General features: G+C 42.5%; 1 protein-coding gene across 4 annotated transcripts in view; it reads right to left on the reverse strand.

Annotated features, from left to right (window-relative positions):
* tbc1d32 (TBC1 domain family, member 32) overlaps window positions 1–15,016 on the reverse strand; it is a 111,226-nt gene that overhangs the window by 17,025 nt on the left and 79,185 nt on the right. For all 4 annotated transcript variants that reach the window (XM_047388059.1, XM_047388058.1, XM_047388060.1 and 1 more), the window contains exons 31-32: window positions 9,288–9,442; window positions 1,081–1,221 (exon numbers count right to left, since the gene is read on the reverse strand). In XM_047388059.1, the coding sequence (XP_047244015.1) occupies window positions 1,081–1,221; window positions 9,288–9,442 (296 nt within the window). The remainder of the gene's footprint in view (window positions 1–1,080; window positions 1,222–9,287; window positions 9,443–15,016) is intronic.

The following is a 15,016-nucleotide window of genomic DNA, read 5'->3' on the forward strand; positions in this document are numbered from 1 at the left end:
TCACAACTCTTGTTTTGTCCATGTGTGGTTTTCAGTCTATATTAATTCAAATATGACACAGAGGCTTCAGTCAGGGCATCGTGATCATTTTCCACTGCTATTATAATACTTTAAATATTGTAATAAAATACTTTAATTGAGAGACAAAAAAACTCCCTTTTTTTGTATTAATTATCAGCAATTATTAATTTGTATTTCTGCATGTAGCCTTTCAAGTTAGTTAATTATATTTTTATGTATTCAGGTCAACCCTTCTTCAATTCAAAATACAAAACTGTTAAATTAACAAAAGCAGCAGTTTTAAATGTATTGTTGTGTCTTTGTTTTTGCACCTCTGACAGGAAACAGCACTAAGCATCACCAAAGGAACCCAAAGTGAAACATGGTGGTGGCAGAATCATGCTCTGGTGTTACTCTATAAAATTGTAAGCATTTCCAAATACGACAGTTTTAACCCAAAACCTTCAGGTGTCTCCTAGAAAACAAATACTGCCAAGTCAAGATGTGTGCTGATAAGCCTCCAACCAAAGATGACTGAATACTGAAATGGAATGAAAAGGTACCTTAAAGTTTTATTTTAAGTGTGCGCACTTATACAATGATATTATTGCAGCATTTGTATTTCCCCACCCCAAGCGGATTTGCTGGTTTTTCAGACAGAGAAAAACATCCTGCATTACACACTCACCTAATGGCAATTTGGTGCGGTAGAACAACCCAACATAGATGCTTTTGGAGGTTGAAATACCATGAGAGAAGCAACACATGCACAAATAGAACATGCAGACTCCATACAGAAATGCCCTATCCAGGATTTAAACCCAGGACCTCCTTCCTGCAAGGCAGAAGAGCTAAAACTGCTCCCCCAGGCAGCCCAGTGACAGAGGTATCTGCAATAATCAGTCTTAAGACACAAGTGAAAATTAAGCACTGAAAAACCCTTCTTTTCCTTGTCAACCAATCTAATGTCTACTTAACAACCAAAGCAAAGTCAGCCATAACATCAAATCATCTTCATTTCAATAAAGTTCCAACACTGATCCAAGCACAGAAAGGTGTGTGCAGAGTTAAAGGCATTACCTGTGAAGGAGTAAACCCACACATCCTGAAAGCAGAATGGACCAGAGGGACTTCAGCTTTCAGCAGCATCTCCACATAATGAGCCGTGCACCAGTAGACGGGAGGGATTCTTGATTCAGCTACTTCCTGAGGAAGATGGACCTGCCACAGTAAAAACAAAATGTATTCATTAATTCTCTTTTATTTCACTCAGATTGTCTGTTCAGTGCTGAGATGGACATATAAAGCTTGACTTGGAGTAAAAGATGCAGAAACAGCACCAATGTTTGGTGCTGCTGTGGATTCATGTTCTCTGCTACATTTTCTTCTCCATTTGTGATAGACAGGTTAAAGATATTTTGCGAGGGTGTAGAAGAAATGGAGTAACAAGTTTGACAAACACCTACAGCATGTATCAACTGTGTCTAAGTGGTAATGGACCATCACTGGTGGACAAGGTGAAAGCTGGAATGATAAAAGCAGATGTTCCTCTAAAATTTAAGGTGATTGAAACTAAACTTCACTGTATAATTATTCCCGAGCAAATATGTTCCTTTCTATCCATCTATTCCTATCTCACTTGTTTTGCCCTTATTTTTCATTCAAAGTTTTCAGTCACACTCCTCTGTTCAGTTTTCTGCTGTAAAAACATTCAGCTTGAAAAATAAAAAGTAAGTAAAAGTGAAAGCCATCAGGTGAAAAATATTTTTTTTTCCATTAACCTTCATTAAAGTTTATGTAGAAAAGACCAATGTTTTTCCAATCTTCTATTGTCCAATTTTGGTAAGCCTGTGTGGATTGTAGCCTCAGTTTCCTGTTCTTAGCTGACAGGAGTGGCACCCAGTGTGGTCTTCTGCTGCTGTAGCCCATCCGCCTCAAGGTTCGACGTGTTGTGCGTTCAGAGATTCTCTTCTGCATGCCTTGGTTGTATCGAGTAGTTATTTGAGTTACTGTTGCCTTTCTATCAGCTTGAACCAGTCTGGCCATTCTCCTTTGACCTCTGGCATCAACAAGGCATTTGGGCCCACAGAACTGCCGCTCACTGGATATTTTCTTTTTCGGACCATTCTCTGGAAACCCTAGATGGTAGTGCGTGAAAATCCCAGTAGATCAGCAGTTTCTGAAATACTCAGATACACATCTGACACCAACAACCATGCCACCTTCAAAGTCACTTAAATCACCTTTCTTCCCCATTCTGACGCTCGGTTTGAACTGCAGCAGATCGTCTTGACCATGTCTACAGGTCCTTCTCAAAATATTAGCATATTGTGATAAAGTTCATTATTTTCCATGTCATGATGAAAATTTAACATTCATATATTTTAGATTCATTGCACACTAACTGAAATATTTCAGGTCTTTTATTGTCTTAATACAGATGATTTTGGCATACAGCTCATGAAAACCCAAAATTCCTATCTCACAAAATTAGCATATTTCATCCGACCAATAAAAGAAAAGTGTTTTTAATACAAAAAACGTCAACTTTCAAATAATCATGTACAGTTACGCACTCAATACTTGGTCGGGAATCCTTTTGCAGAAATGACTGCTTCAATGCGGTGTGGCATGGAGGCAATCAGCCTGTGGCACTGCTGAGGTCTTATGGAGGCCCACGATGCTTCGATAGCGGCCTTTAGCTCATCCAGAGTGTTGGGTCTTGAGTCTCTCAACGTTTTCTTCACAATATCCCACAGATTCTCTATGGGGTTCAGGTCAGGAGAGTTGGCAGGCCAATTGAGCACAGTGATACCATGGTCAGTAAACCATTTACCAGTGGTTTTGGAACTGTGAGCAGGTGCCAGGTCGTACTGAAAAATGAAATCTTCATCTCCATAAAGCTTTTCAGCAGATGGAAGCATGAAGTGCTCCAAAATCTCCTGATAGCTAGCTGCATTGACCCTGCCCTTGATAAAACACAGTGGACCAACACCAGCAGCTGACACGGCACCCCAGACCATCACTGACTGTGGGTACTTGACACTGGACTTCTGGCATTTTGGCATTTCCTTCTCCCCAGTCGTCCCCCAGACTCTGGCACCTTGATTTCTGAATGACATGCAGAATTTGCTTGCATCCGAAAAAAGTACTTTGGACCACTGAGCAACAGTCCAGTGCTGCTTCTCTGTAGCCCAGGTCTGGGGAATGCGGCACCTGTAGCCCATTTCCTGCACACGCCTGTGCACAGTGGCTCTGGATGTTTCTACTCCAGACTCAGTCCACTGCTTCCGCAGGTCCCCCAAGGTCTGGAATCGGCCCTTCTCCACAATCTTCCTCAGGGTCCGGTCACCTCTTCTCGTTGTGCAGCGTTTTCTGCCACACTTTTTCCTTCCCACAGACTTCCCACTGAGGTGCCTTGATACAGCACTCTGGGAACAGCCTATTCGTTCAGAAATTTCTTTCTGTGTCTTACCCTCTTGCTTGAGGGTGTCAATAGTGGCCTTCTGGACAGCAGTCAGGTTGGCAGTCTTACCCATGATGGGGGTTTTGAGTGATGAACCAGGCTGGAAGTTTTAAAGACTTCAGGAATCTTTTGCAGGTGTTTAGAGTTAACTCGTTGATTCAGATGATTAGGTTCATAGCTCGTTTAGAGACCCTTTTAATGATATGCTAATTTTGTGAGATATGAATTTTGGGTTTTCATGAGCTGTATGCCAAAATCATCCGTATTAAAACAATAAAAGACCTGAAATATTTCAGTTAGTGTGCAATGAATCTAAAATATATGAATGTTAAATTTTCATCATTACATTATGGAAAATAATGAACTTTATCACAATATGCTAATATTTTGAGAAGGACCTGTATATGCCTAAATGCATAGAGTTGCTGCCATGTGATTGGCTGATTAGAAATGTGCGTTAACGAACAATTGGACAGGTGTATCTAATAAAGTGGCCGGTGAGTGTATATAGCTAATCCATTAATTTGTCAACTATTTATTTGATTAATTTATTAATAATCGATAATAACCCCACCTTGAACCGCCACCTTAACATGGTGGAGGGGTTCGAGTGTCCAAATGATCCTAGAGCCTATGTTGTCTGGGGCTTAAATGCCCCTGGTAGGGTCTCCCATGCCAAAAAGACTCTAGGTGACGGGTCAGACAAAGAGCGCACAAACGAGGCCACACAAACGAGGCATGTGACGTCGCCCGGTACGGCGGAGCCGAGGTCCCACCCTGGAGCCAGGCCTGGGGTCGGGACCCGTCGGAGAGCGCCTGGTGGCTGGGTTGCTCCTCGCGGGACACGGCCGGGCCAAGCCCGAAAGAGAGACGCAAGGCCATCCCCCCAGTGGGCCCACCACCTGCAGGGGGAACCGTGAGGGACCGGTGCAAAGAGGATTGGGCGGCGGATGAAGGTGGGGACCTCGGCAGCCCAATCCCCGGATGCTTAGGCTGGCTCTAGGGACGTGGAATGTCACCTCACTGGAGGGGAAGGAACCTGAGCTTGTGCGAGAGGTTGAGAGATATAGGCTAGAAATAGTCAGGCTAACCTCCACGCACAGCGTGGAACCCATCTCCTTGAGAGGGGCTGGAATCTCTTCTACTCTGGAGTGGCCCACATGGAGAGGTGGTGGGCTGGGGTGGGTTTGCTTGTCGCTCCCCAGCTCAGCCGTCTCATGTTGGGGTTTACCTCAGTGGATGAGAGGGTCTCATCCTTGCGCCTTCGGGTTGGGAACAGGTCTCTGACTGTAGTTTCGGCCTACAGGCCCAGCGGTTGTGCTGAGTACCCGGCCTTCTTGGCGTCCCTGTCGGGAGTGCAGGATAGTGCCCCTCCCGGGGACTCCATTATTCTGCTGGGGGACTTCAAACCCAATGTGGGAAACGACAGTGACACCTGGAGAGGCGTGATCGGGAGGAATGGCCTCCCTGATCTGAATCCAAGTGGTTTCGTTATTGGACTTCTGTGCTAGTCAGGGATTGTCCATAATGAACACCATGTTCAAGTATAAGGGTGTCCATCAGTGCACTTGGCACCAGGACACCCTAGGCAGGAGGTCAATGATCGACTTTGTTGTCCTATCATCAGGTACGGCCGCATGTTTTGGACACGTGGGTGAAGAGAGGGGCTGAGCTGTCCACTGTTCACCACCTGGTGGTGAGTTGGATCCGCTGGAAGAGGAGAAAGCCGGACAGACTTGGCAGGCCCAAGCGCATAGTGAGAGTCTGCTCGGAACATCTGGCAGAGCCCTCAACCAGGGATGTATTCAACTCCCACCTCCGGGAGAGCTTTGACCAGATTCCAGGGATGTTGGAGACATAGAGTCCGAGTGGACCATGTTTTTTCGCATCTATTGTCAATTCTGCTGCCCGTAGCTGCGGCAGTTAGGTCTGCGGTGCCTGTCGTGATGGCAATCCCCAAACCCGGTGGTGGACACCGGCAGTAAGAGACGCTGTCAAGCTGAAGAAGGAGTCCTATCGGCTGTGGTTGGCTTGTGGGACTCCTGAGGCGGCTGACGGGTGTCGCGGCCCGGGCTGCAGCAGTGGCAAAAATCCGGGCTTGGGAGGAGTTCGGTGAAGCCATGGAGAAGGACTACCGGTTGGCCTCCAAGCTAACCATCCGGCGCCTCAGGAGGGGGAAGCAGTGCTTCCCCGACACTGTTTACAGTGGGGGTGGATGGCTGCTGACCTCGACTGGGGACATTATCGGGCGGTGGAAGGAGTACTTCGAGGATCTCCTCAATCCTGCCATCACTCATTCCCTGGTCGAAACAAAGGCTGGGGACTCAGGGTTAGATCCAGGCTGAAGTCACTGGTTAAAAAGCTCCGCAGGGCTTTGGGGGTGGATGAGATTCGCCCTGAGTACCTCAAGTCTTTGGATGTTGTGGGGCTGTTATGGTTGACACACCTCTTCAACATTGCGTGGCGGTCGGGGACAGTGCCTCTGGACTAGCAGACTGGGGTGGTGGTCCCCCTTCATAAGAAGGGTGACCAGAGGGTGTGTTCCAACTACAGGGGAATCACACTCCTCAGCTTCCCTGGTAAGGCCTAAGCCAGGGTATCGGACAGGAGAGTCCGGCCGATAGTCGAACCTCGGCTTCAGGAGGAGCAGTGTGGTGTTTGTCCCTCCCGTGGAACACTGGACCAGCTCTATACCCTCTGCAGGGTACTCGAGGGTTAATAGGAGTTTGCTCAACCGGTCGACATGTGTTTTGTGGACCTGGAGAAGACATTTGACTGTGTCCCTCGTGGTGCCCTGTGGGGGGTGCTCCAGGAGTATGGAAAAGGGGGCCCTTTGTTAGGGGCCATCCGGTCTCTGTACAACCGGAGCAGGAGTTTGGTCCGCATTGCCGCCACTAAGTCGGACCTGTTCCCGGTGCATGTTGGACTCCAGCAGGGCTGCCTTTTGTCACCGGTCCTGTTCATAACTTTTATGGACAGGATTTCTAGGCGCAGCCAATGGCTGGAGGGGGTTTGGTTTGGGGACCAGTGGATTTCGTCTCTTCTTTTTGCAGATGACGTGGTCCAGCTGGCCCCCTCTAGCCAAGACCTACAGCATGCGCTGGGGCAGTTCGCAGACGAGTGTGAAACGCCTGGGATGAAGATCAGCTCCTCCAAATCTGAGGCCATGGTTCTCGACCGGAAAAGGGTGGCTTGTCCTCCTCTTCAGGTTGGAGGGGAGTTCCTGCCTCAAGTGGAGGAGTTCAAGTATCTCAGGGTCTTGTTCACGAGTGAGGGAAGAATGGAGCGGGAGATTGACAGACGGATCGGTGCGGCTGCCACAGTAATGGGGGCACTGTGCCGGTCCATTATGGTGAAGAGAGCGCTGAACCGAAAAGCGAAGCTCTCGATTTATCGGTCGGTCTACGTTCCTACCCTCACCTATGGCCTTGAACTTTGGGTCATGACCGAAAGAACGAGATCCCAGATACAAGTGGCTGTAATGAGCTTCCTCCGTAGGGTGGTCGGGCACTCCCTTAGAAATGGGGAGAGAGGAGCTCGGCCATCCAGGAGGGGCTCGGAGTAGAGCCGCTGCTCCTCCACATCGAGAGGAGCCAGTTGAGGTGGCTCGGGCATCTATACCAGATGCCTCCTAGATGCCTTCCTCGGGAGGTGTTCCAGGCATGTCCCACCGGGAGGAGGCCCAGGGGACGGCCCAGGACACGCTGGAGGGACTATGTCTCTTGGCTGGCCTGGGAACGCCTTGGGCTCCACCTGGAGGAGCTGGAGGAGGTGTCTAGGGAGAGGGACGTCTGGGCGTCTCTGCTGAGTCTACTGCCCCCGCGACCCGGTCCAGGATAAAGCGGAAGATGACGAGTAATTGATAATAATCAATTTCTGAACAGAGTATATTTACAGACAAAGAAGGTTTTTCATCTTAAATGCAAAACGTATATATTTTCTGTACAGTTTTTGCCTAATTACTGCTATGAGTGGGTTGTTCATTCAGCAAATGCCATGTTTTAGAGTCTGTGTACTCCAATTAATGATTATTTTAATAATCAATTAATCCAAACAATTGTTTTAGCCCTTATAGCAACCAGTCTATAAGAGGACAACACAACATTGTTGGCCGTTGGATAATCTCTCCATCCTATCAAGGAAAAGTGGATCAGATAAAACATGACCCATGCCACCATATAAATACTCAAATTCACAGCAGTTGAAGAGGACTGAGTTTTCTCCTATGGGCAGCCTGCAAAAATCTTTCCTGTGAGAAAATACAATCCACTTCTGAAAGTTGTTACCTAGAAACCTGCTTTTAGATGCCAGTAAAAAAAAAGGCCAACTGGTTTACATCCAACAACATTAACAGATTCACAGTACTGTAGAAAGTAGCAGGTACACCAAGATGTATTTGCTATGATGGAGTATTAAGGTCTCTTGGAGATAAGAAATGAGAAAGGAAGGTTTTTTTGTTGTTGTTGCTTACCTGTTTTAAGATTAAAGACAAAATGAGGAAAAACAGTTGAAATAAGATAAGTACATAAGTACATCAATAATAAGGTCCAAATAATGAGAAGAAGTCAAACTAAGAGGAGAAAGTCAAAACAAATTTTGAAATGATGAGAAAAATAGTCTAAATTATGGGAAAAGGTCAAAATGACCAGAAAACAAGTTTAAGCCATAGTTCACATTAAGTACGTTCCCCGTCTGCTCCATCATCCGTTGCAAATTGTAACATCAGGCAACTCACAGTGGATGAGTTTTAGGATCCAGTCATGCACTCGACAACAGCTCTGTCATCTATGAATTACACTTTCACTGAAATTCACCTGCTTATGCTCCATCAATAGTCAAAAATAGACATGATCCGTATCTCTGACGGACCACGGAGGAGGGCTACCCGTCATGCTGCAGCGCCACGGAGCCAATGTGAATTATTACTTCGACTAGGATAGCTTCTTATAGCGATGGAGAACAAAACACCGGGATGACGGAGACTTTGTGAATTAGGGGTAAATGATGAGAAAAAAGTTTAAATGACCCTAAAAAGTACAGATAATGAAAGAAATCTAAACGATAAGAAAAAAGTACAAATGATAAACTAAATTATGGGGAAAAACGTCAAAAAGACCAGGAAAATGTCCACCTTTACTCTTTACCCCTAAATCCTATAAACAACTGCAGAGGGAGCTAAACTGAAGACAGTCTGAGAGAGGACCATGACTCTGGGCAATCTGGAGTGATTGTGCAAAGAAGAATGGTCAAAGATCCACCTCTCCATTTGCACCAGGTTTTTAACATGCTTTAGGGGGAACTTAAGTTTTCTATTAGCAAATGAAGGTTGTAAGAAGTATTATTAGCAAGGCTGAAGGGCACTGTGTTAAAAAAAAAAACAGGGTTTTGACCAAACTGACCTTATTTATTTCACAGGTACAGCTCTAGTTGCCCTACCTCAGTTCATTTATTTGCTCAACAAGTTAAAGAGAATTTATCTAAATACCATAATATTACAAAAATACACTTATAAAGCAATATAGCTACATTCTTTGGAATATGCATTTCTATTGTGCTTGAAGATAATTAATTGTGGTAAAACATAATTATATAATTCTTTAGTGTCTGGAAAACTAAACAATAGCCGCATTTTTTAAATAATTTTCGGTTCATGAAAAATCTATTTTTAACAGAATATTAAAATGATTAAGACTGATCTTCCCTGCATGTTGGAAAAAAAAAAATCAACCTCTGATGTAAAACCAGGTATGAAAAACAGATGTTTTCTATAAGAACTTGGTGTAATTAACAGATAAAATATTGTTCTGTAGGCATTACTCACCGAAGCATGTATCCTTGCAGGCCAGATGAACGCAGAGGAAAGCTGAGAGGACAGGTTTAGTAGCAGATGCAGAGACCGCTCCATGTTTCCTGCCATGATGAGGAAAACTGTGGAGGCCAGCCAGTCATGGCCTGGATACTCATCCTGCTGACTGACTGTAGGGCAAAGTCAAGGAAGCAACAGGCTAGAATAACACAGGGAAATCACCAAAACAAAATAGCAAGTAAATACAGAGAGGTAATTTTATTAATAAGTACATATCAATGTGAAGGCAGAGTATAAATTGCTGTAAAAAGGAACCACTTTTAACCCCTAACAGGTTCTTTTGCACCAACCGACCTAACCCCAGCAGCCAGAATTTAAAAATCCTATGAGTATGCCAAAACCCTGATCCAATGGAGCAACTTTCCATGGTTATGTTACATCTCCCCCTGTCCCAGCAACAACCCCAGGCCGTTCTGGTACCTTTTAAACACAGCCTACTTTTTATTTTAATTGAGGGTAAAAGCCCATTGAATCTATAATTTACCCTAAAGCCGCTGACTGAATATAATTACCATATTACCATCTATCACTATACATAATTCAGACTTCACATTTCAGCTATAAGCAAAATAAACTTTATATTAGTTACCCTGTTGACATTAGCTATTTGTTTGACTTCAGAAATCTACGTTTTAAACCATTGTACATCTTTTTTTAGTCTAGTTTTTATTCGAACTTCAGTTTTATTATTTTTAAACCATATTTGAACTACTATTAAACCCAAAATTAGTCTCACCCGTGACAAACTTAGGTTTAAAGTAACATCTTACATGTTTTGAAGTGGCCCAGCCAGAGTTGAATCTGTATCATGACTTGCTGTAGACTGATGTCACTACGAGACACATCCTCACCGCTGCACACAGGACCTGTGGCCAGAGGTGAATGAACGAAGATACTGGTGTAGAACCGCTACTGCTACAGGGAGGTTTGGTTCATGGCATTTGTAACTGGAATCTAAACATGTAACACAAGTAGAAGCCTAAAATACAGAAGATGTAGAACACCCAGCATGTATCGAAAGCCAATTCACTACATAAAAGTCCCCAAATTGATATTTATCCATTGGGAGAATTTAATAAAACTGGAGATGCATGTGTCAAATAAATAAATGAATCAATATGTCTTTAACCTATAATTGTTTTTTTATTTAAATTATTAGTCATTCATAAATATTTTATCTTTATCTCTCTGCCTTAAAAATCGAATCACTGCTAGGCTAATGTTTAGGGAGCTAAACATGAGGGTGATGGGATGGAGGCTTTGTAAACTCAGACTTGGAGCTCATCACCAAAGACAAATAATCAAGATACCAGCGGAAACATGTAAAAAGCTGGTCAGCAATGATAATGGCAATACAGATTTTTTCATTACATAAATAATTTTTGACATGCCAATTTTAAATACAATGTCAATAAAGACAGATAAATTATGTTTTTCAAAATTCAAATGTCTTTTACGTTGTTTTATTACCTTTTCAGAGATGCCTCTCGTTTTTTTTTCAGTTGAAATGAAAGTAATTTTATTTAATCTAAATCTGCCAGAGATATGAATGATTACCTGCATGTTTATCTTTGTTTACTTTACTTTCATTTTTTTATTTTAATTCTCTTCATATTATTTATCATCTTAATCTAGTTTTTATCACCAAGTTAGATTCGATCATAAAAAATATATAAAAATATGTTTCCTCTGTTGGCTCTTTGTTAATGTTTTTGTTTCAGTGTTGCAGGATTAAGGTTTTTATATTGTCTATATATATATTGTCTATATCTGTCTATAGTGATTTTTCATTTATTACTGTGTCTGTTTTTTGCTGCAGTTTATATTTTATAAGACATCTTATTCTAGCTGTCTAACAATTGTTATTGTTATTAACTTAACTCAGGCTGTCCTGCACTGGATGTTGTGCTCTGATCATGTTTCAATTCACACATTTTGTCACTAACTATGAAAACCAACCATTTTGCTATAATTTACTTGGTCTGCTGCACCTACATGTGATTCTAATACATAATATCTGCCATTAAGAGGTTGCTCATAATTATTTTTTGGTATGACCTGAGATTACAAGGAGTCAACATTCATAAGAGTACACTGCCCCAAAATGGATCTGCACCATAAACCCTAGAAATTGACAGATATAAACTGATATACAATCAGCTAGAAACACACAGTAGATTTGAGCTTTTGTGTGATAATCTTTAAATTGATAAAAATACTCAACAGCAAACCAAATAAACTAATACACAATGGTAAAGTACGAAGGTAAGAAATGGGTTGTTTATAGCAGGGGTGTCCAAACTGCAGCCTGGGTCCCATTTGTGGCCCTCTGAATAATTTTTGTGGTCCCCAACCACAGTCCAAGAATGATACAAATTTGGCCCTGCAGCAAATGGAGCAGATGGACAGAATGTATTTTTTTTAGGATGAAATGTTTAGTCATAAAATATTCTTCTTAAATGAAAAATACTAGGGATAGGTACGGAATTCGGTACTTTTATAGGTCCGGCCAAATTCCGTCGGGACTACCGAGAACCGATTCACGTAAAATCAAACAGAACCATGTTTCAGTACGTAAATGCATCATTGTGATATTGAAGGAGTGGAAATGTTGGGGACAAGAACACAGCATTGCACGCACAAGAGCGTCAGTGGCTGCTGGTTCAGTCAACAAAGCAAGGCTGATGGAAAGAAAAATGCGATTTAGATTACGCTCGCTGCAATATTTGTGACGTGAAGTGCAAGGCTAGCGGAGGGAAAACGTCTAATCTGAGGAAGCACCTGGTTAAACACAATATTTTTCCCAAGGCTGAGGAGTGCACAATTTTAGACAACCTCAGATCTACGGCTTCAACTCCTGCATTCGGCGCCGTTAGCACGCCTGCATCCGTTAGCGACTTGTCTGCAGCCTGCAACATGGGAGAAGAAATGTTTGAAACTGATATGTTACCAAAAAAAAGACTGGATGTTGTTTTGATATATTCATTAAAGTTTATATATTGAGAAATAAATATGTTAAATTGAAAAATGTTGAGATTTTATTATTAAACAAATTAACATTTATTACCACAAAACACACACAAAAGTACCGCGGACTGGTACCATTGAGCACCAATACTGATTCCCAGGTACCGGGCATCGGTACAGTATTGGTTTAAATGTGAAGGGTACCCATCCCCAGGGACGACACAAAGTATTTTAATACTATAGTAAGTATGGCCACAAACAACCAGCGACCTTTTACTCAAAAACATACTTGTCATTAACCCAGTCATTAACTTGGCTAAATACAGCAAATAAATAAGTAAATAAAAAGTTGTCATTCTGGTTGCTGTGAATAGATTTAAAAACATTTTCTAGACTAACAAAATACAAGAAATTCAACCCAAAAAGTTAGGAAACTCTACACCTTTCTCTTATGAAGGACAAAGGTCTGGGACCCTTTTTCAGAGCTACAATAATTTATTTTTTTACTTTTTTCATTAAAACTTTGCATGTTTAATTTATTGCTGAGAAGGAAAAAATTTAATTATTTACAAAGAAATTCTTTAGCATTTGTAAAAAATAACCATGGCCTCTGAATGGCAGACCGGCAAGTCACTAAGATAATACATTTCAACTATATGCATGTTAATAAAATTTCTGGAAAAAAACCACCTTTCTGTTTTTGTACAAAGAAAGGAAACAGCTCGACAACCTAAGAACCTAATGAGCTTCTTATATTTGAAGAAATTCCTTAAAATTCCCGTAATCCACCTGCACATTTAAATGAATCTTTGGCGCCTGCTGAGAGAACCATCTGTTATGATGACTGGTTAAAATGTCAGATACATGGGAGGATAGATTTTGGTAGCTTAATATGAAGAGTCACTATGACTCATAGCTTTGCCTTATGTTTTATGCATCTGGCATTTATTAACATGCAGGTTTTGTTTTTTAAAAAGACAGAAATTCACTGTGGTAAAGTTTTTAATTAACGGAATAGAAAATATTTCCTTTAGAGTACGGACATCTAGTTAAAGAGAAAACTGTAATAACTTCAGTGTTCTTTCTTCTCTCGTTAATTAAAATGTTTTCTACGAGGAACTAAAAGACAGATTTGTTTTCTACAAAAATAACAATAAAATAACAGGATTTATGAATCCAGCCTAAAACTTCCAGACTTGGAGGAAATACCTGAATGTAAACAGCAAGCAGCAGAATGGGTTTGTTGGCTACTACTGGTCCAACCCTATAACAAATGCATGCTCTTTGAATCTCATTGACAGACAACCCTCATAAATTTGTAATGGACTCTGTCAAGACATCATTTTTAAATAAGGAATCACAAATAAAGCAGTGTCCCAGAGGACAGAAAGCCCATTTTGATCTACTACCAGGCAGCAATGAATGAAAACACGAAAGCTTAAACTAAAATTCATTAAACAACGTACAGGGGTTGGACAATGAAACTGAAACACCTGTCATTTTAGTGTGGGAGGTTTCAAGGCTAAATTGGACCAGCCTGGTAGCCAGTCTTCATTGATTGCACATTGCACCAGTAAGAGCAGAGTGTGAAGGTTCAATTAGCAGGGTAAGACCACAGTTTTGCTCAAAATATTGAAATGCACACAACATTATGGGTGACATACCAGAGTTCATAAGAGGACAAATTGTTGGTGCACGTCTTGCACCAACAAGACAGCAAGTCTTTGTAATGTATCAAGAGCCACGGTATCCAGGGTAATGTCAGCATACCACCAAGAAGGACGAACCACATCCAACAGGATTAACTGTGAACGCAAGAGGAAACTGTCTGAAAGGGATGTTCGGGTGCTAACCCGAATTGTATCCAAAAAACATAAAACCACGGCTGCCCAAATCATGGCAGAATTAAATGTGCACCTCAACTCTCCTGTTTCCACCAGAACTGTCCGTCAGGAGCTCCACAGGGTCAATATACACGGCCGGGCTGCTATAGCCAAACCTTTGGTCACTCATGCCAATGCCAAACGTTGGTTTCAATGGTGCAAAGACCGCAAATCTTGGGCTGTGGACAATGTGAAACATGTATTGTTCTCTGATGAGTCCACCTTTACTGTTTTCCCCACATCCGGGAGAGTTACGGTGTGGAGAAGCCCCAAAGAAGCGTACCATCCAGATTGTTGCATGCCCAGAGTGAAACATGGTGGTGGATCAGTGATGGTTTGGGCTGCCATATCATGGCATTCCCTTGGCCCAATACTTGTGCTAGATGGTCGCGTCACTGCCAAGGACTACCGAACCATTCTTGAGGACCATGTGCATCCAATGGTTCAAACATTGTATCCTGAAGGCGGTGCCGTGTATCAGGATGACAATGCACCAATACACACAGCAAGACTGGTGAAAGATTGGTTTGATGAACATGAAAGTGAAGTTGAACATCTCCCATGGCCTGCACAGTCACCAGATCTAAACATTATTGAGCCACTTTGGGGTGTTTTGGAGGAGCGAGTCAGGAAACCTTTTCCTCCACCAGTATCACGTAGTGACCTGGCCACTAACCTGCAAGAAGAATGGCTTAAAGTCCCTCTGACCACTGTGCAGGACTTATATATGTCATTCCCAAGACGAATTGATGCTGTATTGGCCGCAAAAGGAGGCCCTACACCATACTAATAAATTATTGTGGTCTAAAACCAGGTGTTTCAGTTTCATTGTCC

This window comes from Girardinichthys multiradiatus, chromosome 15 (genome assembly GCF_021462225.1).
Source record: "Girardinichthys multiradiatus isolate DD_20200921_A chromosome 15, DD_fGirMul_XY1, whole genome shotgun sequence".
Taxonomy (NCBI): Eukaryota; Metazoa; Chordata; class Actinopteri; order Cyprinodontiformes; family Goodeidae; genus Girardinichthys; species Girardinichthys multiradiatus.